The following is a 24,956-nucleotide window of genomic DNA, read 5'->3' as shown; positions in this document are numbered from 1 at the left end:
TCTCCTGTGGCAGAGGGGGTGTCGGTCACGCACCGTGTCCCGGCACTCGGCTGTGCCGGTGCAGGGGCGGGCGGCCACCTGAAGCCCGGGGGGGCAGAGGGCCGACTGCCTAGCTGCGCCGCCGCTACAGGTTGCACCGTCGTGCAGCCGCCCTCCGCAGCGGGGGAAGGAGCACGCCCGAGGCACTTGGCCAGCACCGCGCTCCCTGCCGCCCGCAGGAAGCAGCCCTGCGCGGCTGCCCCGGCGCCCGCCGCCCTCCCCGCGCCCGCCCCGCCCCGCGCCCCCCTCCCGACGCCGCCGCCGCCGCCGCCGCCGGGGCCGCCCCGCGCCTGTGGGCGCGCAGCGGCAGAGGGCAGGCGCGGCCGGAGCGGCAGCGGCAGGCGGCGAGCCCCGGGCGCGGCGGTGCGCGGAGCATGGCCCCGGCGGGGCGGCTGTGCGCCGCGCTGCTCTGCGGCGCCCTCAGCCTCTGCAGCCTGCGGGCCGCGCCGCGGCAGCCCGACACGCTCTACATGTGGATCGACGCCCAGCAAGCGCGGGTCCTCATCGGTAAGCGGGGCCGCTCCCCCAGCCGGCTGCCGCGGAGGGGGCGGCCGAGCGGCGGGCGGGATCGCGGAGCGGAGCAGAGCCCGGCCCGGCGGGGCTCGGCGGGGCTGCCGCCCATCGCGCCCCTTTGCCTTTCGCAGGCTTCGAGGAGGATATTCTGATCGTGTCCGAGGGGAAGATGGCCCCCTTCACCCACGACTTCAGGAAAGCCCAGCAAAGGATGCCCGCCATCCCCGTCAGCATCCACGCCATGAACTTCACCTGGCAGGCGACGGGACGGGTAGGTGCGGAGACGGGGCCGCGGCGAGGGGCGGCTCTGTAAACCCCGGCAGGTGGTTTGGCTTTGCAACAGTTGAGGAAACCCTCTCCGAGGCGTGCCAGGGCGGCCCCGGCTGCGGGTCGCCTGCCGTCGTGCCCCTCGCCGGACCCGCGTGGGCAGCGCCTTAAACCCCAGCGGGGCCCCGAGACGCGGGCAGCGGGAACGCGGAGGCAAAGGGCGGTGGGGAGGGCTCGGGGGGCGGCGGGAAGGGCGGCCAGATCGCTGGGAAAGCGTGTTTGGAGGTGGGGTTGTAAGGAGCGGGGGAGAGCCGGGGGTCTCGGCACCGGGGAGCCCGGCGGGTTGGTGAGGCGTGAGCAGGCAACCAGAGTTCCCCAGGAAGACACCCGTTGCTTCTACTTTTAATAACATTTTACCTGTCAGTAGTTACGGGGATGCAATTTTCTTTCAACTTTCTTTAGCAATGGACCAATACTATAGGTTATTCATCGATCTCTATTTACTAAATGTGCATGCTTAATGTGTAGTTCTGGTAAACAGTAATAATTCTCTTCTGTAGTCTTAATTTTACCAAGTTTAATTGCAAAACCACTTAAATCTGCAGTGTATTGAATCCCTTTGGATTCTTTTGTTGAAAAGATAAGAATGCGTGACATATTTTCATGAAGAAACATATGCACGATTTGACACACTGACAACATATGTTAAATTTGCATAAAGCTGAAACACGTTAGCATACGTTATCATGGATACAGAAAAAAATCATTGTAAGATAAAAATGATGGATAAAGTTAATTCTTTTTTACAATGCTGAACATTGACTTTATACAACAAAGAGCTTGGTAAAGATGAAACAATATTTACCTTCAAATATTCAATGAAAATTGGTTGTATAATTCAGCGAATTGCAGCTTCACAAATTTGGTTGTGGTTTTGGTTGTTTTAAAATACTCTTTCTAACTACAGGACTTGTTTGGCTTTGAGGTGTTGTCTGAGGCCCTTGTAATTTTTGCTATCCTCACAAAGCTTTTGAGTTTAGGAAATGCTTCACCACCTCTTTTAGAGAGGGAGGGGAATGTGGAGAGACAAAACTTACTCACAAAGGCTAAGTGACTTGCTCAAGGTCTTTGGCGTTCCAGTCCAGCTTTACAGAGAAAACAACTTTGCACGCCAAGGGTTGGCATTTAAATACCTAGAAATAATTAGTGTGTTTTGGGACTATATTTCCTGCTCCATTTTTCTGCCAGCTTCAGTTGCTGTCCATGACAAAACTACCTCTTTTTGGACAGGAGGATTGAGATGTTAGACTGAACCCTGTCCTTCTCCTCTTGTCCTTCTTTCTTGTGCTTTACTCTCGCTCCTTTGCTGCCTACAGGTAGCTCATTAGGAAAAGATGATTGTAACACCGATTTCAGTGAGAAGAGTCACAGGCTTAAAGACAGCATAAACAAGTGTTCCCCTTGATGCAACTTTGCAGGACGAAATCCCTTCTGAGCAGCAGCAAAGTTGTTTAAACCATTATTCCTCCTCCTCTTTGCTGAATTACTGAATTCCTGCTAGACAAAAGATAATTAGTAAGTGAAATACCTAAATGGTTAAAGTAACATCATTGCACTACTCTGTTCCTAGAACTGTGTGTTAACTTTCAGATATTTATGGGTCAAAAAAGTGTAAAAACTGAGAGACTGCATTTGGAGATTTTATAATCCCGTCTAGCTACTCCTTACAAGTTCATCTGTGTGTACAGTCAATATAAACATTGGCACTCCAGTCTCGTGGCTGTAGATACTTAGATACTTATGCAGGTCTGCAGATGAAAGAGCAGGATTTCAATCAGCAAAGTAAGGAGTTTCAACTCTGTAGTGTTTTAGGAGTTGGGGAAAAAATGGACATACTTAGCATCCTAGAGAAAATATCTACTTTTTGGTATCACAAACAGTCCTGATTGTTAGTTTTTGCATCCCTTAGAGATGTTTGAGTACAGCTGTCTATTACAGTTCTTGTCATCCTCTGTGGAAACCAGAGCACTTACTGTCCCTATGCCACCCAGCCCTTTATATGATGAGAAGGGGCAGGAAAAAACATGAGTATTTCTTCTGTAGCCCATAGGGCAACAACATCATTGCCCACAGTAGTGTTGCACAGAGAAGTAGGATAAAAGTTATTTGTGGCAAAAGAACACACTTTCTCCAGAATTTCCAATATTTTACGAGGGGAAGAAATGAGTAAATTTTAACAGTTTTTTTCAGTGTTCTGTTTTGTTTTTAAGTATACATGTTCTTAGAAGTTTCCATTGACACGTCCAGGAAAGTACTAAATACTTGCTACCTTTATTCTGGCAGAATACTTTTTTCTGGGAATTTCCTAAGGCAGGGAAGGGGAAGTGGGAAGGGGAAGGAAGGAGAGAAGAGAAGAGAAGAGAAGAGAAGAGAAGAGAAGAGAAGAGAAGAGAAGAGAAGAGAAGAGAAGAGAAGAGAAGAGAAGAGAAGAGAAGAGAAGAGAAGAGAAGAGAAGGAGAGGAAAGGAAGAAGAGAAGAGCAAAGGGGAGAAGAGGGGCAAGAAAGGAAGAAGGAAAAGAAATGGAAACTCGTACTCTTTGAAAGAAGAAAGGCATTCAAGATATTGAAGTCCTAGACTGCTTTCTGTAAAACAACTGTTAACTAGCATACAGGTGTCTCCTGTTTGGTAAAACTGAAATAATTTCTTCTGTGAGTCTTGTATCTTGTGCCTTATAGACCTCTTAATCTTGTATCCCACTTGAGATTTGAAGATGTTTCTCTAGGGCTCCAAGGTTTTGGTGGCTGACAGTAGTATATGCCACAGCCTCTAGCAGTAGCTAGACCCCTTTTGGGTCTATAGATATCAGACTTCTCCTGATAGGTACAGGAGATCCTGTCTGTGTCATTACATGGTTCCTAGCTCTGATATCGAGAAGACAGGGGAGTGAGAGAGCGGCTGGGTGGGTGCCTGGCAGCCAGCCAAGGTCAACCCACAACACCTGGGATCTCCAATGCACCTTGCATCCCTGTTTGCACCTGTGGAAAGTGGGTATAAATATCCTGTGGGTAGATTCCATCTACCTGCTCCTGGGATAAATAATGATCCAAGTTGTAGGTGAGTAAATAATCCAACCCAGGGAGTAGCAATACTTCTCAGTCCTGCACTGCTGCATATGTCCATATTTGAGTTCAAAAATGTTTGTTGAAAGGAACATTTTAAGGAGTAGATTATACCTGTACTCTGTGTAGACTGAAGTGGTAAAAACCCACTATATTTAGATGTTACGTTTCTAATACAGTGGCCTTTGTGCCCTGGATCCATTTTATGTGGAAAAGTCTTTGTATGGTAAACAAACAATTAAAGCCATTTTCACTAGAAAACATTAACCAAAGAAAAGCTTTAGTTGCTTTTAGTCCTTAGCCCATTAGTTCTAATTAATTATTAGGAAATATTAGGGGAAACCCAAAATTTAAGGGTCTGAAGGTGCTGAATACCTACTCTTTCTGGTAAAGTCAGGATGAGCCAGGTGTTACGAGAAGGCTAGAGTACTGCAGAATGGGATTGTTAAGTTTTTATACACTTTATGCTTTTACTTATGAATTTAAACGTAAGATTACAGATGTTATGTTCTCTTTAGGAAAAAATGTAATCTGGGTGGATTGGTAGTTACAAAGATTGCTCCTTGATTTGAAAGGTTTAAAAAAGCAAAAATCAGTGGTAATACATAGCATACAGTAGGCATCTGTGTAACCACTAGAGCTCACTGGTGTGCTTCTTATTCTGTATGTTTTTTGCAAAAGAAAGAAGAATGACTTTTGGGGGTCTTGTCCTCTGGGGAAGATTGCACTTAAAGACTTCCCAATGAGAGAGGAGTAGACCCTGTTACGCTAACTAATGCTGCGGCATGTTTCACTATGTCCACCAGTGGAAGGTACCAAAGATTGCAGTGATAACATCACCTCTACAGCGTTTAGGAACTTATGACAGGTATTAAAGCTCCAAATCCACAAAAAGCAATATGTATGCCTAACTTTCAGTGGGACTTCTGACAGCAATAAAATTAAGTTCACAAGTGAGTGAGTATTGGTGGGAGAGAACCATATCAAAAAAAAAGGTTGATCCGTGCACAGGAAGCGAATGCTCCGTGACGGAGCAGCAGCCGGGTTGATTTAATAGACGGGAGATGAAAAAAGAAACCAAAAAGCAAGTTGGAATTTTTGTTCTGTAGCAGTCTCTGGTCTGATCCACAGAAACAATTAGTCTGGGCCACAACACACCCAGGCTGCTTTCTTCTTTTCAGATATGGGAGAAGTACTTGGGGTCAGATGAATTATTGTAGCATCTTGCTTCCTACTCCCCACTGTCATGAGTACCCCATGGCTCCTCTCCTGTTCCTCGGTTGAATGTGTGCCCATGATGTGACATCCGAATACTCAGTCCTGTGCAGCTGCATGAATGGGATGTGGCCCATCTGACTGGAGGATGCATGTATATACCTTATGGTGCATGGATATCGCACGTGTATTACATGCTGAAGATATATCCAGCCTTGTGCTGCTGGATGCATGCCATTTTGTGATATGGCAGTGGTGGTTCTGCCCTGTGACAGGAGATGTGTATGTGTGTACAAGGGGATCAAGTGCCGGGGAAAGGTCTTTGGTCTGGGAGTGCTTCTGGTCACAAGAGCACAAGTGTCAGGAGATAAGGGGGCTTCCCAGCATGTAGTCCTTAAAAGAGGCAATTGGACCTGTCCCTCCTGGAAAGGCTGGGTTACTTCTGATCAAAGGATTATTGATAACCTTGAGTAAAGCAAAAAGATGCCCACCTCTTAAGAAGAGGGGATATATGTCATCAGTGCATTTTCTAGCATCATTTCTATATTGTAAAGTGGAGCTTAGGAACAGTATATAATTACAGCTCCTGGAGGCTAGTTCTGATCTCAGCAATATGACTATCAATCAATCCCGAATAGCTCAATCGATTTCTCTGGAATTACCTTATATTGCTGAGATGTAGCCTGGCTGTGAAAATAAAATGGAATATCCAGCTATGCCAGGAAAAGTTTTGTTTCCTTGCCCAGAGGAAAGCTAACAGAGTACCAGTTTTAAGGCATTATTGATGCAATAGGATGCTCCATTCAAACGTGACTATTTCCCTGATAAACTGAAAGAAAACAAAAAACAGTGAATTTCAAACCATGTAATTTTTCAAAGGAAACTTTTCTTCAAAGAAACTGCTGAACTTTTTGTAAATATCTTATTCATACCCAGTGATTACAGTGATGCTTTTCAGCTTAAAAAATGTCTCATATGCACAATTTAGGGTTTTTTTCCAATAAAAGTGTGGCTGTTCTGGAAGTTTGGTCAAGGCAATCGCATAAACTCGCACTCTTGGGATTTGCAGTAGTACCTTCATTGCGGTTTCATGTCACCAAACAGAGGAAATACTTTGTTTTTTGACCTCTGTACCAAAATTTGCATCTGGAATGTGAAGATGTTTACATACTGTGAGCATGATTTTTAGACAGGGGGTTCTCATATCGAGAGCACAGCTCCAAACCTTTAATATTTAGATTCTGCTCAGCTGTGGTATTTTGCGTCTCAGTGTTGTAGACATGCCACCAGGGATCAAAGTAATGCTGTAGAGATCCCACTTTCTTAGTAAAGCAGGCATGTGCCAGCCATCTGTTGTATCTGCTGATAGAAAACAGCAGTAAAGTTCTCAAAGTTTTGCCAAGAAGAAAAGGGGGGGGGGATTTATTGCTCAGCAGAGATGAGTTACAAGGCACCTTGTAGTGTAAGCTACATCTGGTTTCCATAGTAATTTACATGGTATATGTGTAAACTACATAATTATTCTTTTTACACGGCAGTGTAAAGCTGGGTTAAATGAACCATTCTTCAAGATTTTCATTGTTTATCCTTTCTATAAATGTTCTAATACATTTTTAACAAAAAAACACAAGTAATAAAATATTTTCACTACTTTTACAGTAGTAGCTGCATTGTACAACATAACTGTTGAAAAGCACTGAAACTAACAGGACACCACAAGCTTCAAGACTATATTTTGTGAAAATGTACAGATTTCTCTCCCCATGTTACTAACAGTTTTTCTGAAATATAAAATCCAGGCTGTGTTGCTTTCCTCTTCTTCATGGAAGTGAAAATGTTTTCTGTCAACATCACCTCTTTTTTACAGACAGTTTCCCAAGTATGTTCTTAGTGGTCTACAATTAATGCGATTACAAGTAATGCCATGGAGTAAAAACTAAGAACTAACCATAACAAGAACTAACTGGAAGAATTTTTAATGCCTTTAACTTCTTCTGTTGGTATCACACTTTCCAAAGAGGTTTTTTTTGGGAAGCTACGAGTATGAGTGGCTTGCTTCTAGCCAAGTGAATTATGTACATATAAAACAAATGTAAGAAACCACACTCTTCTTAGGGCATGCACATATGTAAGGAATATGGTGTGACCCAGAGCTTTCAAAACAGTGATATGTAGTAGCTACTTGCATCATGTTGAACAGAATTTCAAGTGTTTTATACCTTAGCTCAGAGCAATGAGTTCCTGATTAGTATTTTTAAAGCTTTCAAGAAAATGCATCTCAAAACCTTTTTTGTTTTGCCTTCCTGTGGCTATACACTTGGCTTGCCAGGGTTTGTTCTTCTTTTATTTTCCTTTTTGTGTACAAATTCCACCTTTTGAAAGATGCTACTTTACTTCTGTTAGTCTCTTTTATTCTGCTGTTCAACCATGTTGGATTTTTTGTTTTGCTGGGTTTTTTTTGTTTGCTTGTTTGCTTTTTAACTGTTTATTTGTGGCCAAACTCTTCACTACATCAGACTGTAGCCCAGTGGAAAGTGCAGTCACCCAAAATGCACAGCAAAGAACGGACAGTTGCATTGCAATACTTAGTCTTTCCATAACAAAACACACAGTGTTCTTTGCAGTGAATTATATGTATAAAATGTAGTAGATGTCTGTTGCTGCAGGTATATGTTTCAGTAAAAGTAGATGATGATAGCTCGATTGGTATTTTCTGGTACGTAAATGGCTTTTTTGAAAATTGTAAACGGAAGAAACACAAAATCAATCACAATTCGGATAGGTTGTTGAATGCACAGTAACTGCATTTTTTCCCTGCTGTTTGGTTTGTGGAGACTGACATTTTGAAATCTTAATTGCAGTATGTATGTAATAATGTAATGAAAGACTGGCTCTTCTTATACAAAATAAAGTTGAGATCCATGTACAAAAAGTACCTGGGCTACCTGTGACACTTTGAGCTGAGCTAATTGTATAAACTAACTGAAGTCCTGCTCAATGAGGACGCATGCCCTGAGATCAGATGTGTTTTCCCCTTGGGTGGCACCCTGGCAGAGGATGTGTGTGAGCTGACAGTCCTACAGGGCCTCTGCCTGCGTCACTGGTCCTCCCAGTCTCTAATGAGACCTGTCAGCCTGTAGAAGAACCTGCAGAAGATTCGTCTCTTTCCTTACGCTTACTTCATAGAAGAAAGAGCTAAATAGGGAAAAACAGACATGTCCTCAAACTTCTGTGAGGCATGTTCCCATCCCTTCATGCCCCTTCCCTGGACTCACTCCAGTATGTCCATGTCTCTCTTGCACTGGGGAGCCTAGGACTGGACCCAGCACTCCAGGTGCGTCTCACCAGGGCTGAGCAGAGGGGAAGGATCAGCTCCCTGGACCTGCTGGCAGTGCTCTGCCTGATGCAGCCCAGGAGGCTGTTGGCCGCCTTTGCTGCAAGGGCACATTGCTGGCTCACGGTCAACTTGGTGTCCGCCAGGACCCACAGGTTCTTCTCTGCCAAGCTGTTTTGCAGCTGCTTGGCCCCCAGCATGTACTGGTGCATGGGGTTGTTCCTCCCCAGGTGCAGGACTTTGCACTTCCCCTTGTTGAACTTCATGAGGTTCCTGTCAGCCCATTCCTCCAGCCTATTGTGGTCCCTCTGGACAGCAGCATGACCTTCTGGTGTATCAGCTACTCCTCCCAGTCTTGTATCATCTGCAAACTTGCTGAGGGTGCACTCTGTCATAATGCCAGGTCATTAATTATGATGGTAAACAATATGACACCTAGTATCAACCCCTGAGGTACGCCACTAGTGACTGGCTTCCAGCTGGACTTCATGCTGCTGATGATAACCCACTGAGTCTGGCAGTGCAGCAGTCCACCTCACGCATGGAAATTCCACTTTCTCACTTCTATGGGGATGTTGTGGAAGACAGTGCTGAAAGCCTTACTGAAGTCAAGGTAAACAAAATCCGCTGCTCTCCTCTCATCCCCCAAGCCAGCCATTAACACAAAATGGGCCAGGCAGGAACACAAAACTGGGACTGGCTTGTACAATCACAGCGAAGAAGCAAACCGAAATCTGCCTCAGAAAAAGTAATATAAATAAAGCAAAGACAGTGATACTGTTGTACAGAGGCACTGAGAAGACTTTATCCAGCTATGATACCCAAAAACCGCCATAGTATGTGGATTCATAGTCCATTCATAGAAGACCACTTAGGTGCACAAAAATGCTGAGGAGGAGTTACCTGACAAGTCTGTCTGACTTGGAGAAGAGGCACGTGTGGAATAAAAATAGCTTAGTAAAGGCTTACAAAGATTTGGGGTGGATTTTTTTCAGCCAAACAACAAGAATACCCCTGGATTTTTTGCATCTAGTATGAAAGTTTGCTTTGTTTTGCAACCAACTGGTGGAATCCAGCTTGTTTGGCCGTACAAGGAAGAGTGGGCAATTACCTTCCAGCTGCTTCAGCACTTGCTGCCATCACTGCCAAATACTTCAATAAATAACTTAGAGACCAAACACTGCTTTCGGAGCTGGTCCCACAAATCGTCTGAAGTTGCCCCTTGGCCTGGAGAAACAGCTAGCTAAACCCAAGTGATCCTAAAGGAAATAAATATGCCTGACATCAAACCTGGCAATCTCCCAGCCTCAGGTTTTGGCCCATCACCAGGGAAAACGAACTCCCCAAACAGCAGCCCACTAATGAGAAGACCTGTCACCAGCTCTGAGCGCTGAAGCACAGAAACCAGTAGGAAGAGCAGCAGAGCCAGCCTTCACAACGATGGCTGGCCAGAGGAGGAGAGGGCAGGCTCTTGGACCATCCTGACCATCAGAGAACGAGTTCAGAGCTTTCAGTACTGCGATTAAGAATCTATTTTTTCTGAGAACGTGAGGAAGACATGGAGAGATCACAACTTGTTGATGAGCGGGAGAAGATAGGCTCTCCTTGCAATGTTTTCTACTTGCTCTCCACTTGCAAATGTGTGAATATTGATATAGTCAATGGGAATCTGAGACTAAAAACCGCATAGGCAAATAATCAAGTCCACTGAACACCTTCAGTACAAGTACCAACTTCAGCCTGTTCCTTTTAAACTGCAGTAAACACTGCTTTCATTTTTCCAGGTTTGAGCCTTAGCCAGTTCTCTTTCTTGCAGAGGTTCTGGGAAATAAGTTGAACTGTTGAAACAGAGTCCATTTGAGTGACCAGGCTGAAACAAATTTATTTTTTCCTTGTGAAGCCACGCATACATCAAACAGCTGCAAGGAGTTACGTGCCTGCAGTATTCCACGCAGGGACCTTCAGAGAGAACGGGCAGGTTGCACAGCAGAGCGCACCGGCATCTGCCACAGAGCAAGGAGAGGCAAAATACAGTTACCCGTGTCTGTAATCACAAGCAACAGATGAAATGCATAGCCATATTAAGAGTTGAGAAATAATTTGCTAGCAGGGCATGTTGACCATTACCTTGGTTGATTTATTTTTTTGGTTTTTTTCATCTCCTTCCTTCCAGTTTTGCCCAGGAACTTCTATTCAGATTGCGTAGGCGCGGTCAGATTTCTGTGTTGGCAAAGGAGCGTAGCTGAGAGCTTATGACCCAATATGTTTCTCCCCTCCAGTCAGAGCTGTGACATGTTGGTATTAGATACAGGGTGGAGAAGCTTATACTGTCCCTTACAGACAGAAATTAGAGGCCTTCATCACATCAAGAACCACTTGGGTTTCACATTTTTACTTGACGTAACAGTAGCTTGCCTTTGATGGGACAAAGTCTGTACCTTCTCCTGCCCACTAATGGAGTTCACATTTGAATTGTGTCAGTGTGAGTATCCTGTTTAGTTAATGGATCCTTTTTAATTGTCCTGCCAAACATTTGCAGTCAAGTAAACTTCATAATTTATATAGTTGGTGCTATGATACCACTGTCACTATGATTTGTTTAGACAGCAATTAATTGAAACCTAACAGTAGAATTACAAGATTTAAAACATTCCTAAGTATTTAGTTTATTTATATAATAAATATTCATCCAAAAGTAAGGTTTTCTCATCCTGTAAAATACAATCAAGCAGTGTAAGTTCATTCAATTAAATTAATGGGGAAATATTTAAAAGGATGAGGAATCTGAAAGTTTGCTGGCAGGAGGAGTGGTTACCTGGAGGTGTAGAGCCCACTGCCTCTGCAAGTTCTCGTGAAATCTCTATTTCTCCACTTCTCCCCAACCCCAACAACTCCAACAGAAACTTCTGTCTCTAGGTTTATGTATGTTCTTGTCCCTGTCTGCAAAGACTGAGGTAACTGCAGTAAGGTCTTTCCCCCTTCTTGGTTTAGAGCAGGTGATGGAGCGTGCTCAGGTTCTTCAGGATTTCTCCCCTTCCCCAGGCCAGAGGTCTCATGAAGAGCGGGAAGCGGAAAGCCAGTTTTGTGAGAGATGGAAAGAAAGGGATGGCCACTGCCCTTCTGTGAAAGTGGTGTTGGGAGATTCTTCCCTCCCCGATTCCTTTATAACCACTCCCCATCAAAACAGAAGAGGATCCCCAAACTAGCCCTCTCTGCTCCGAGGAGAGAGTTGTGCCTGCTCGGGCTGTCTCTGGTTATTCCACCCAGGAGAGGGGAAGGTGGAGGAAGCAGCCAGTCCGCAGGGGCTTCCCTAGGCGTGGTGAGACATAGAGAGGAGGGCTGGAGCTTTTCTTATAACCGGAGCAGTATTTCTTGAACTGATACTCAATTATGAGAGTTTGCAACACTGTTTCACACATTATTATTATGCCTTGACAACAAATCTGGTTTTGCTACCCCAGCCACATTCGCAGGACAGTTTAGTTTAAATGCATAAACATCTACTCTGATGATAATCAAGGAGCAGAGATGTTTAGGTGAAGCTTGCTTTTTATCTCTGATTATAGACTTCCAGATAAGCCAGATTTAGTAATGGTATACTTAAATTAGTTCCTGTGGTAAAGTCTAAGTTATATTTCTGGCAAGCTCAGGATGAGCTACTGACTACTCTTAATGCATAGAAAATATTTGAAGATATTTCTTTGAAAAAGCAAAAAGTCTTGGATTAAAATTTGTACAACCTGCATGTTGAAAACTCAATCATTAACTAAACATAGCTTTCATGTGTATCTATATTGTGGAAAACGGACCTTCTAACTGAGGTGCGCTGTTCACCTCTTGTCCTTCAAGAGTATGTTAATAGCCTACAGATAAATCATAATTTTTCTGAAAACAGATTCCTACTACTTTAAAAATCTACTACTTGAAAAATTTGAAAACATATGTAGATATTTGCATATGACCAGCATGGTTTGGGCTTGAGAGTTTTTTCCATACACATTTCCCAAAAAAACATTTCTAATGAATCTTGTGGTCAGCAAGTTGTGGCATTCCAGTTTCTGCCACCCCTAATTCATATGCATCTCAGTTTGTTAAATACAATTGAAAGGTTACAGCAACAAACTATTACATTAAGGTGGTTGGCCTTCATGTGCAAGCATATTTTCCCTAGACCTCTGCATGTCCTGTGCTGCACAGTTTGCAGCTGTGCGGTTTACTGTGTATCTGCATGTTAATGTGTCCAGTTGACTTAATGGGCCAGATTTTCAAAGGCTACTCAGCGTTTGTAACAGCCATTCACTCTGAGGAAACCTGCAGGACTTCAGCGCCAGTTCTTTGGTTGTGTAAGGTTCTCAGTTACAGAAGAAGCTGCATGATGTTATGTCTTATAGATGAGAATTAATATGGGCTCATGTACATAATGAGGTTTTAATGTCCTGTAAAAACAGAGACAGAGTTTAGTCTGTATATACAGCATTATTCACTGGTATTTCCTGATTTTTGACTGTTCAACTGGATACCATAAGACTTCTTGAAACTTTTTTTTATTAACAGAAGTGTTTTTTGTATAGCATTCCTCCGTTTCCTTAGAAAAAAAAGATTGAAAGGTAGAAAGGATTAGGAAAAAAACCCACTTTGTTCCTTAGAGATTTAAAAGTTTGAAAATAGTTTGCATGTTGCATAAACTTAATCCCATTGTCTAGACAGCATTGTGTCTCTTCACTCTGAGCGGAGCATAGATGGGGTCTCCTTCCCCACACACTGGGGCGGGTGTGGGAGAGTCCCTCTTCCGAGCAGAGCTGAAGAGAGCAGGTTGTGTGGCGTCTTCCTCAGCTGCAGCACTCCCAAGCTGTACTTGCATGGTCCGTCCCTGGTACGTCTTAGGAGATCCACATGAGGGAGCCCATATGCTGCGTGCACCACCATACCAGCAAAGGCTGTTGGAGGAGTGTCAGGCTCTCTTGATTCAGCAGCGCACATGTTCCAGTCTGGTTTGCTTGAGCAAAAGCAGCAGAGCATGGGCCTCACCTTTGCACCACAACAGCATCGTCCTTAGCCGGGACAGGTCATACCCTGACCCGTGGATTTCCTCACTGGCAAACAATATGTATGGTTGGTATGATCACAAAAGCCTCCTGGTGCAGCATCCTTGTCCAGTCTCTTCTGTAACTCTCTGTACGACGTTTTCCTAAGACGTGGCAAGACAGCCTGTCCTCAATTCAGCTGCACAGCACACCCAGGTGGCATCCACAGTTGGAAAGGCGGCACCTGGCATGTGTCTCGCTTTCCTGAGAGGTATGTCGTATTCCATTTAAAGACCACAGAAACGTGTTCATAATCTGGTGTTAACCTGTTAATACGAACGGGACTTGAATTATTCCTGGTGTATAATCTTAATGAACAATTGCAAGATCATATTTCTGAGGGTGGAATCATGTGTTTGGATTTTTCATTTTTCTCAGAGTTAAAAAGCCTTGTGTCCGTGCCACGGCTCTGGCAGTGCCATCAGAAATGCGCATGCCCTATTTGGGTGCAGGTTCTGTTCGTTTCAGTAGTGCGTTGGAGGAACCATCATCTCACTGATGGTTCTCAGCTTAGTTTTTTCCTCACTCCAGGATAACGAAATTTGAGAGTGTGGTGAGAAAAGTTGATGTCTGCCAACGGCACGGGAACAATTCGCCTTGCTTCCAGTGCCATTCCACGACAGCTTCAGCCAGGCTAGCAGCTGACACCGACCCATCTTCTTTCCCATCCCTGGTCACGCATTTCCATTCTCTTTCTTGTGCCAGTGCTGATGTGGCTGCTCAGGGAGCTGCTCTGGCTGAAAACTAGCTCTACAGAACAAAGTGATTAATTTTTAACTTGATCTGCTGTCTTGGTTAGCTCATCACATGGCCACGTCTGAAGAGGGCAGGACTGCCACAGCCCGGTCGTAGGCTGCCTTGAGCTGCCCTGGGGCAGTCCCAGTACTGTGAGCTGCAGAAAATGTGGCAAATCAAATCAAAAGAGAGAAACAACTCCCAAACCCGAAGCCTCTTCTAACCGGCAGAAATTCAAGCAGAACCAAACAAAACTGACCCTAACTCAGCTGACTGGTATCAAAGCGAGTCCAGCTACAGATGACAGGCAGGGTTTGACTGATGGGCTGCTGTGCCGAGTGCTGCATTTCTGCGCCCTGTAGTGATGCAGGGAGCATGACAGCTCAGCAAGGTTTGCAGTGCAGGGCGTTGTTCTCCTCCAGTCTTTCTTTCTTTCTGAAAGTATGGTGGTCCATACTCAGACCCAAGCTACTCGCTTCGGTTAGTCAGTAAAGGCTGGTTGGGGGATTTGGAGAACCTCCAGCAGCCTTTGACTCCAGCAGAAGTTATGGGTTGTCAGCACATCTGGGATATATTGAGGGCCAAAAAGGACAATTTGGCCTCGGTCTGCAAAAGCAGACCAGATTCACCGTAGCTGTGCGTCAAGGAATAAATTACAGCTCTTGATCTCAGCAAAACTCTGTAATCCCAAATGGGGGGAGTTATCTCAGAGCAGAGTATCGACTTCTGCTGTCATCAGACTGCCACTGGTTTTTCATCAGAGGTAAATTTGGGCTTGGGAAGGTCCACACATTCACGTCTGAAGCTGAACTGTCCCATTGGCGTTTTCTCTAAGACAAATGAGGTTAGGGTCTCTGCAAAACGTTCTTCTGGTGAACTGCCAGCTGCTGGCCCTCCCTTTCAGGATTTGTATTGACAGATGATAGGTCACATTATCCAGAGTAAAAAAAAAAAACCAGACAGATGTAGCTTTCACAAAATAAACTGCATAACTTCCTGAGTAGGACTCATTCCTGCAAGTGTGTGCAAAGGGTTTGTCTGGAAGCTCAACTTTACCCCAACTGTCATAAGTCTTCCTAATTTCTTTCATCTTCCCTGAATGGAGGATTGCCCTGGTCATGCCAGCACTGCCTGTATCAGAACACTACTTTTGTCTTTCACCAAGTGCACAAAACTTTTAACCTTTCTTAATCCCATTGAAGAAGGGGACTGTAGCAGAAGGAAAAAAAGGAAAACCAGCATGACTCTTTGCCATGTTCATCATCTGAATCCCCTCTAAAGAAAGATTGCCACAAGAAGAAGGGAAGGCAAAAAAGACCAGCCTTGAAGAGTAGGAAAGGATTGATACACGAGCAGTGGTACACAAGGATTTCTCCAAATAACTAAAACTCAGTGAAATGATACCAAGTGCAGAGAACTCTCTTGTGTTCAGCAGTGCAGCCCATGTGCCGCAGTGAAATTCAGGACTCGCCGCCTCTCTGGGGTATGACTTTGCTAGCAAACCAGCGCAGAGAAAGTCAGCAGAGTGAGGCCAGGTGAAGGTGCCTGTGCTGCAGATAGACTCCGTCTGCACCCAGGGAGAGAGAGAAAGGCAGTTCAAGGCAGCGGGTAAATCAGGCTCTGTCTGGGTTAAATTTTCTTCTGCAAGTGCTGGTCTCTCTCCTCTGAGTGTACAGGGAGTCAAGGATGATCTGGCTTTGAAGAATATACTTCATTTAAATGCTGGAAAATATGTGGGGCCATTCTGGACCTTAACTCAAAAGACTGGACCCTGTGAAACTGGTACGGTAACCCAGGGATGAAGCTGTGCAGACCCTGCCTACGGAAACAGCCTGAAAGACAGAAAAGTTGTTTGTAGAAACTGTTCATTTTCTCATCAGAAACCGGGGATAAGGTAATACTTCCCTGCCTTATTATGAAGATAAGTCTATCTTGCTTTGATAAAATCAAAGTATAGTTATGGAGGACATAACTAAATGGAGGCCTGTGTGGTACATGGAAATATTACAGTGATACCTGTCCACATACTCGGGTCTTTTCTCAGCAGACAAATCAGTGTGATTTCAGGTACAACAGTAAACACACAAGTTCCTTTTCACATACACTGATCAAACACTCTATTTAAATAATGAATTCTTTCATGGTAGTATCTAGAATTTGCTTTGGTCGATGGCAGCCCGTAAAATAAGAACGAAATTACTCTGGATATTCACGAAAAAAGGCATTTAAAATCCATGCCGCAGATGTTAAAAGACAGCAGTGTTAAGGAAGTCTTTCTAACAACTAGTCAGGAATTTTTTTCAAAATCTTTTCGCTGTAACTTTTGAACACTTGTTTGCTTGGAATACAAGGCTAAAGACCATTATCTACTGAGCAGTAAATAAAGAAACTCCCACTTAGAGGTGCTGCAAACTTTCTGTCACTTGGGTATACTAAAGGGGAAGCATCCCTCTTTGAGATCCTAGAAGGACTCCAGTCTGACAGAAGCTGCTGTGAGATTTCATAACTTTTGAGAAAGTTCATTGCTTACATTTTGGGGAGAGATATTTATTATACGGGAGTGCCAGTTAAAGCCAAGAGTGAAACACATGGACTCAATAAAGGCCCAATTACGTGACCTTTGCTGTTTGCCACGCTTTTAACTTGTGTAAGTTATTGATTACACTTTCATGAGATCATAATCAGAAGGTTGTTCTTTGGTAATGGTGTGCTAGAGGAGCTTTATCCTCAACTTCAAAGCTGTCCTGTGAGGCTTAAGAATAAAGGGTTGGAAGTTTGAAGCACAGCCAAAATGCATCTGTGTGCATTAGCCATGTTTACCACCATGCAAGAGGTGGATTAGCTTATTCTTCAGCTGTGAACTTTCTCTTGTCACATCAGATAAGCCACTATCTCTAAGGTTTACATCTGTGCTTTTAAAAATACTCTGTTTAATGAAATGTAGTGTCTGCTCAGATCTCCATCATAATTAGTCTAAATACTTGTTAGTGCAATCATTTCCCTAATTGTAAAGGTTTTATTGAAATTATTTGACGTTCTCTGAAAAGAATTTTCGGGCTAATTTATTATTTATAAATAAATCTATCCAGAGCCTGAAACTGCAAACAGTCTGTAATCTATGTAAAGATGCACTCCCAGGACCAGCCAGCCCAGGTTTTCACTTATTTTTCAAGCTGTGAGGGGAAGAAAATAACCTCACAGTTTATTTTCAATGTAGATAGAGCCGCATAGATGTGTTGCAGGTGCCAGTAGCAGACCTGTACAGCATTTTGTTTTGCTAGGAACTAACCTGATGAGACCGTATTTTAGGTTTTTTCTCTAAGGAGCAGTGATAATTTCCCCCTTTTTTACTGGCCTTAGGAAATTGGCATTTTGGACATCCCTGATCATGAAATCTCCACTGGAGAGAGCACTGATCTTTTGCTGAGTGACAAAAGAATGAACTGGCCCTTGCTGTGCCGGAACAAGAAATAACTTTTCAGGAGAAGAGCTTTTACCAATTCTCAGGATACCAGAACAATATGTTTCATTAAATATTTTCAGATAATGAATGCTTGTGTATCTTTTACTTTTTTTTAATTTGAACTCTTAATGCTATTGCTCTTTTTTGTGTATTGCTTGCTTCTGTCCCCTTCCCCAAAGCAGAATTATCTAATTTTCATCTGTAAGACACAGGAGAAAACAATTTAAAGGAAACTTGTGCACCACATATACATGCCACCCTGGTTCATGCTGAGAAATACAATTCCTTGCTAGAGATTTTCAAGATGTAATTAACTGTGCATATTTATCAAAACTCTAATGAATGATTTTGTCTCCTTTTAGCTTAATTTTCTCAAAAGTAACTCTAGTGAAGCAGTAATAAAATACGTTATAGAAAATCTATTAAACAAGAAAACATCTAAATATGGGGAGTTGTGCTCTCTTGCTTTCTTTTTTGTTTCTGAATAAAGCAAGATAGAGAAGGAGTGAGAAACTCCAAGACTTTCCTCAATAAGGAGCTGTAAATTTGTTGTGACCGTTTTTTAAGAAATCCTGCATGCCACATGCCTTTGTATCAGCGTACTTGTACTTACCTGGAAATTGCTGTGGATCTGTTTGCCTGTATGCTGCTTTCCAAGGCTTTAGCCTTGAGGAATGGCCCCACCGTCCCCATTGCGGTCACCTACTGCGTCAAGGGATTGACTCTGATCTAAACCAGAATCATATTTTCATTAGCAGGCCAATGATGGACGGGAATGTGCAATAGGCATTTATTTGGCCCCCTGTTTCAGGTAGCCTGCTTTTCCTGAGCATGAGGATGAGTTTCAAAGTTAACGCTCTGCTGGTGTACTTGGGATTTTTCTTTTTCACTGGTGTCCCTCTCGAACCCCACTCTTTCTGCCAAGCCCTTCAGCTTCCAGTCTCGAGTTGGTTTCAAATGACCTCTTCAAATTCTAAAGCGCTTCCAGAGGTCAAGGTCTGGTGAGAGAAAACATCAGCTCAAAGTAGCCGCCCTGTTTCCCGTGTCTCCCAAAGAGCAGACAACTGCCAGAAACTCAATTGCTAAATGTAATCTAAATCTATTACTTTGTGGCCTCACCAAGCTTCTTGACAGTGATTTCTTCGTATTACTTATCTTTACAGAAATTCTTTTCTCATTACTTGGAGGAAAGGCTAATGTATTCTGCAAAGATTTCTGTCCGTCTCTCCTGTGCAAAGCATTCTTGGAAGCCCGCAGTGTCACTTTTCAAAATCTGGGGCTCCTTTTGATAGCAACCAAGAAATTTCTCTTTTCCAGCTTTCTAAATCATTCTGTTGGAGGATCTGATCTGCCATCCACAGTTGCAGGCCACAGGAGACATTAAGCACCAGTTAGTCATCTTGCATTGACAAAATCAGAGAGTTTTTGTACCGTTCTTCTTCTAAAACCATTAAAACCACAAGTAGTTATTGTTGAAAGTTGCGTGCAGGGATTCTCTCTGTTGTTAAAAAAGTCTTCCTCCTCGTGCACAGATTTTCTTCAGGCTGCCACAGTTTTCTTAACATGAAGAAAGCAGGCATAAAACAGGCTCTGCAGAGCTGTGTGCATTTCACCACAGCGTTGTGTAATTAACACTGTCACGTAATGTATTTTTCTTTGAGATTGCCCATTTCGCTGAATTCTAATTTGGGTCCTTCTTTTTTAGAAACACCAAAATACTTCTGTTTTTCCTTTTGTGTGCACCTCTGCTTTTGTTAATCCCGCTGCTTCAGTTTATTCCCATACCCTTAGCAGCCGGTACTGAAAAACGGGCCGGTTATCCTGTCTTCTGTGTAAATTGGTTTTCTCAGAGTGTGTTTCTGTATCACTTGATATTGTTAAGCATGCCTCCCACTTTGGGACTACCTCATGAGGCTGATGGCAAGTCTCCTTGAGTGTCACGCTGAGGTGCAAAAAATGGTTGACCCACTCTGTGACAGGGCCAATTAACAGGTAAGACAAAGCTCCCTTCCCTAGCAGAAAATAAAACCTTGTAGGTAGGCATCTGCTTGTCTAAGGAGGCATCATTATGTTGTTCATTATAGCAGCGTCTAGACTGCACCACAGTAACAAAATGTGCTGCTGACATACGTACTCACACTCTGGCCAGACTCCTTCAATAGCCTGGTACGCGCAGTACGGCTACGGCCTCCCCTCTTTGTTGAAATTCATCTCATTTTGCTTCATCCTGGAACATAGACCAACTTCTCTGACCTAATGCAGTTAATATCTTGGAGAAGCAATGGTCCATGCTGTAAACACCTAACAAACACATACATTGCCTCACTTTGTGATTTTATTTATGGCATACGCAGCTGTGAGCATCTGCTATGGATAATGCATGCTAGAATCTTCTAGTGTGTGCATAGCCAGAAATATCCACGGATCTGGGATAAAAAGGAACTTTTTTCATTAGTTTCTTTCTTTAAATGTAGAAAATTGGTGTTAGGGTATATTTGTAATTTAATTGATAACAGAATAGAACAATTAGCACTGATCTCTTTAAAATAATGAGAAGAAAATACAGTTAATTTCTTACATCTACTTGCAAAGTTAGCACACATTCTCTTTTTTTTTGTTAGAAGGGGTGCAGATTTCATTAGGTTATTGAGCTGTGACATACAACAGTTTAAGCTACCCTTGCTTCACTTCAGGTACTACCATTACTTCTAATCCTACATCTTTCATGTAAAATGAAGAAAACATAAAGCACATTCCTGTGAATGCTGTGATTAAATATGAAACAAAAACAAGGTAGGCACAACATGGCATCCAAGTGATAAGAAAACTCTAACACAGTAGATCTTGTACTGAGGAGTGGAGTTCTGTAGGAATTTTAAGTGTGTATCATTTAAAACCAAACTGCCAACAGATGTTTGCTACAATACTTGTTAGAGGGCTTCGTTATTTTTATAACCTTTTAAATTCCTCTGATTTATAGAAAACGGCCATTTAAAGTCCATAAAAGTTAATCCTGACCATGGAATTATTTGCCTAAAACGAAATTTCCTCCCTTTGCTGAGGGCTTTGCCCACATGGGGAACTGTTAAAGGGCAGCTGCGCAGGGCTACCTGCTGCCTGAAGGCACCGAGTCCCCAGACTGTTCACACAAGGTCTGCAAGGGCCCTTGCCTCAGTTTCTGAGGGTCTCAAACAAAGGCTTTACACAAAAGTAAAGTGTATTCTTCCTTGGGTGCTTCCTGAAGTCAAGCCAAAATCAAAAACGCTTCCGTGCATGCAGAGTGTGCAATTGTCAAAGATCAACAATTTATCTCAAAATCCTCCATCACCTCTAATAACACCGTTCCTCTGAGATTTAACTTCAGTACCAAATTTTGCCCCTCATGTACCAGACAGTTCATAGGCTGGCTTAAAAAAAAAAAGTCACGAGAATGTTTTTGTAATGGGAAAGGGATTAGAGATTATGGGGTTTTCCCCTTTATCTCTCAACAATATCCAAGGAAATTTTGTTCTCACTACCAGGTCACTCACAATGACCACTTACAGCACAAATTATGGTAGTCACTAGACAATATTTTAATTGCACACACCTATCTCTTCAATTAACCATCATGACTAAATTTCATGCTAGGCTGGAGCATGGTAAATATTTGCTGAGAGTGTGTTGTTTGCTTTTCAGTCATGATGATTAATGCAAGTTAATTGGCAATCAACTCAAATTACAGCAGGACAATACTGGAGACTGGATGTAGGCATTGTGTCAAGACAGATTTTTTCCAAATAGATATGATTTATGGCAGCCAAATCTTGTTTTGGATTCACAGGTTTGAGGAGTTAAACTACTCTGCTCCACTGTGCAGCTTCTCTAGACTGTGATTTTTGTATATAATTTTTATATCAAAATTTAACCAACTCAGTCCGGCACACATGATTTGCAAACATACTCTGCAGCACATGGCTTCATAACTTTGAAGTCATGCTAGCTGGATCTACCTGAGGTGTTTCAGGTCTTCTTAGATATTATCATTTCAATAAGTTCAGTTTTTGTCAACTCAGCAGATGTACAAACCTTTGTACAGAATTAGTGAGAGCAAGTATCTCCCCCCAATGCAATGCGTGGTTTTCCTCCTTAGCAGCCTGTTGCTTGGGCAATGTCTCTTCCCATCTTTTTAACGTGTGAGCAGAACGTACTCCTGCCTCAGGCACTAATCACTGCTATGCCTCTACTCTGGTTAGAGGAATTCCTTCCTTGAAAGGTGGTGAGTATTGTGGCTCATGCAGCAATCAGTCCTCTTTCCCACAGCGATCTTTCTTTTTGTCTTCGTCCTCAGGCATCGTTTTGACTCTAGAAAATGGGATACCAGTTCCTTTCCTACAAATCAGGGTTCTGGCTCACAAGCTGACCTGCTACAACAGCGTGGCTGGAATGGAAATATGGGCGTGGAGCTATTTGGTCTAGTTACCAGTTGTTTACTAGAATAGTAAGAACATAATGTTTTAATATCCCAATCCATTATGACCTGGTTTAGATACAACCAAACATCAAAGCTAACCAATGAGAAACAGACAGTACAGCATTGACTCACTCACTGTACTATTCTATAGATGTGTGGAGACATATAATTATTTTTCTGAACCAAAGTTTTATTTGAAAACAGAAATGTTCACAATCTGACTTTATGGCTTGTTTTCATATTTTGGCATGGTATATTATATTGGAAAAAAATGTCTTTAATTAAAAGCAGCCTTTTGAACATTACCCCAGACTTCAATTTTCATCTCCTGTTTTACTGCTTCTCTCCATGTCCCCTCTCCCTCTCACATACATTCCATGTGTTTAACCCACCCTTAAAAACTTTCATTGCTTGCTTCCCTATTGTTGTGCGAGTCCTCCTCTGAGGTCTCCATGCCTACACAACACCCTCTGAAGACTGTCCGTGCAGAGTGTAGCCCCTGCATGCTGTTTGGGGTCTCCTTGCTGTCCCCACAGAACGAGTCAATGTGCTGCCAGGGCTGATGAGGAATTTCATAACGACCTTTCTACCCAGCCCACGAGTGCTTTGCTGGTGTCATCAGGAGCTACAGGGAGATGTCTCTCATGCTGCCGGAGCTTCTGCTCAAGTTAACAGAGCACAGCATCACGGAAGGGCTGAGCCTGATCTGGGCTAGGATATTACAGGAGAAAAAGGACGGTTTTCTGGCTAAGGACATTGACTGCCATCTTGTACACATAAATTAACTACCATTTATCAGCCCAAAGTTCTCATCAATTTTTGGCTTTAATCTCTCTTATTCCACTATTTTAGCTAAAAAGCAGTTAATACTGTGTACTATCAGAGGGTTGCTGGATGAAGACATATTTTTACCAGTGCCCATGCTAAGGTTTCAAGTGCTTTTCTGAGAGCAGCAAGTACAATTACCTGTGATCCCTTATATGCTTCAGGGTAAATGAGAAGCCAGACTTTAGGGTAAAAGGTTCATTTCCACTTGCTCTGCACACCTGCAGCCGTGCCATTGATAGTAATGGAAGCCTCCAGTGACTTGCTAAGATGCATATATCTCAGGTGTACATGGTGTGTACATCTATGCTGCAGATGCATGGCGTCACTTTGCATTGAATATGAAGAAATACTGAACAGATGACTCAACAGAGAGGCCAGGGTCCCGTGGAAGAAAGTACCAAAGCCTACAATCTATGCCACAATGCAGGTGCATATCGGGAGTAGGATGAAGGTAGTGGAAAGTAGTTTTTAAATCATGGCAACACCTTTTGGGGATCGCCAACACAAATCATTTATGTTGCAGTTAATAATGAGTGACATGAAGCCAACTCTGTAGGAGAGCTCTCAGCTCCACCGATGGAACAATTTAATGAACTGAGGTTGAACAAAGCGGTGTTGGAGCTGTAAGCAAGATATATGTCCTTGCATGGCCCTCCAGTAATGTGGCTGTTCATTGCCCGGCACAATTCCCCAGGGCAATGTGCTGTGCTGTGCAGATCAACCAGGAGCAAGCTCAGATATTCTCACGCCACAGTTGGTATTATGCATGCGAGTATGTCCTTTAAGCTGCGCTTGTGGTGCAGGCAGGTATCCAGGCTCACCAGTCAGTTCCAGGAGAATTCTGCCCAAAAAACAGCTTTGAGAGTTAGCTTACTGTTCATGCATTTTTTTGTGGTCTGCCAGATAAAAGGTGTCGGTTGTAAAAAATGTCTGCTCTGTATAACATTCATTCACTGTATGCATGCCATTTTCCTTGCTGTTATGCTGCATCCTGATTGCTGTATGGTCACTTGCAATCTTTGAAATAAGAGGAAAATATTTGAAAATTATGCTTAAGGTAAAGAAGCACTCAAGGAAAATAATAGAAACAAATCCAGTGAATGGCATAATGAAAAGTGTGGTATTTTCTGCTGTAGTTTATATGCTAAATAGTTTGCTGCCATGAATGCAATTATAATACATGTCAATTTTTTATTTATTTTGTCATAGGCTGAGTACTTCTACGAGTTCTTGTCTTTGCGCTCTTTGGATAAAGGCATAATGGCAGATCCAACTATAAATATCCCTCTGCTTGGAACAGTTCCTCATAAAGCATCAGGTTTGTGCTGTTGATATTATAAATTGTGTTTCTGTAAAAAATATTCCACAGCCAGTAAAGTCTAAGTGTCTTATTATGAATTGCAGTTCTGAAGTTTATTGCTAAAGAAATGCTTGCCACAGAGCTTGACATTGAACAGTTCGTGAGTGCCTTGCCTGACTACAGCAGCATATTTTGTCTGAGCCAAGTCACATGAAGCTTTTATGTGTAGATAAATCAGCAGAGACTTGTGCAAAATTGTTGCATAAAATTCATGTGCGTGAATATTATTATTTAAGTTGTGCAACTTTTGGAAAACAAAATCTTTGATCACTGTAAGGAATAGTTATCAAATTATTCTGTTTCTCAGAGGTTGCAGTTTGTGGATGTTTTTGGGGTCATTTGGGGTCAGCTGTTTTCACCAGATGTTCAGCTCAAAGACACAAGTTCTAGTTTAGGATATTATCATTTACCACTTTTCCCTTACTTATGCATTCTCAGTCCTTCACTGGAGCTTACAGCCCCACAGCAGAGGCTAAGCCCAAGCCAATATGAGTGCTCCAGAAGCACCGTGGTGCACAGTGAACCAGGTGGGGTAAAACAGCTTT

General features: G+C 43.1%; 1 protein-coding gene across 1 annotated transcript in view; it reads left to right on the top strand.

The window, feature by feature from the left end:
• The first annotated feature begins 354 nt into the window (after positions 1 to 354).
• Positions 355 to 24,956, top strand: part of WIF1 (Wnt inhibitory factor 1) — a 45,272-nt gene continuing 20,670 nt past the window's right edge. Inside the window, exons 1-3 of the mRNA XM_075153750.1 lie at positions 355 to 546; positions 684 to 823; positions 24,261 to 24,369. Coding sequence (XP_075009851.1) covers positions 414 to 546; positions 684 to 823; positions 24,261 to 24,369 — 382 coding nt within the window. The 5' untranslated portion in view covers positions 355 to 413. The remainder of the gene's footprint in view (positions 547 to 683; positions 824 to 24,260; positions 24,370 to 24,956) is intronic.

Source organism: Calonectris borealis, chromosome 1 (genome assembly GCF_964195595.1).
Source record: "Calonectris borealis chromosome 1, bCalBor7.hap1.2, whole genome shotgun sequence".
Classification (NCBI taxonomy): Eukaryota; Metazoa; Chordata; class Aves; order Procellariiformes; family Procellariidae; genus Calonectris; species Calonectris borealis.
This window is presented reverse-complemented; position numbering and strand designations above follow the sequence as displayed.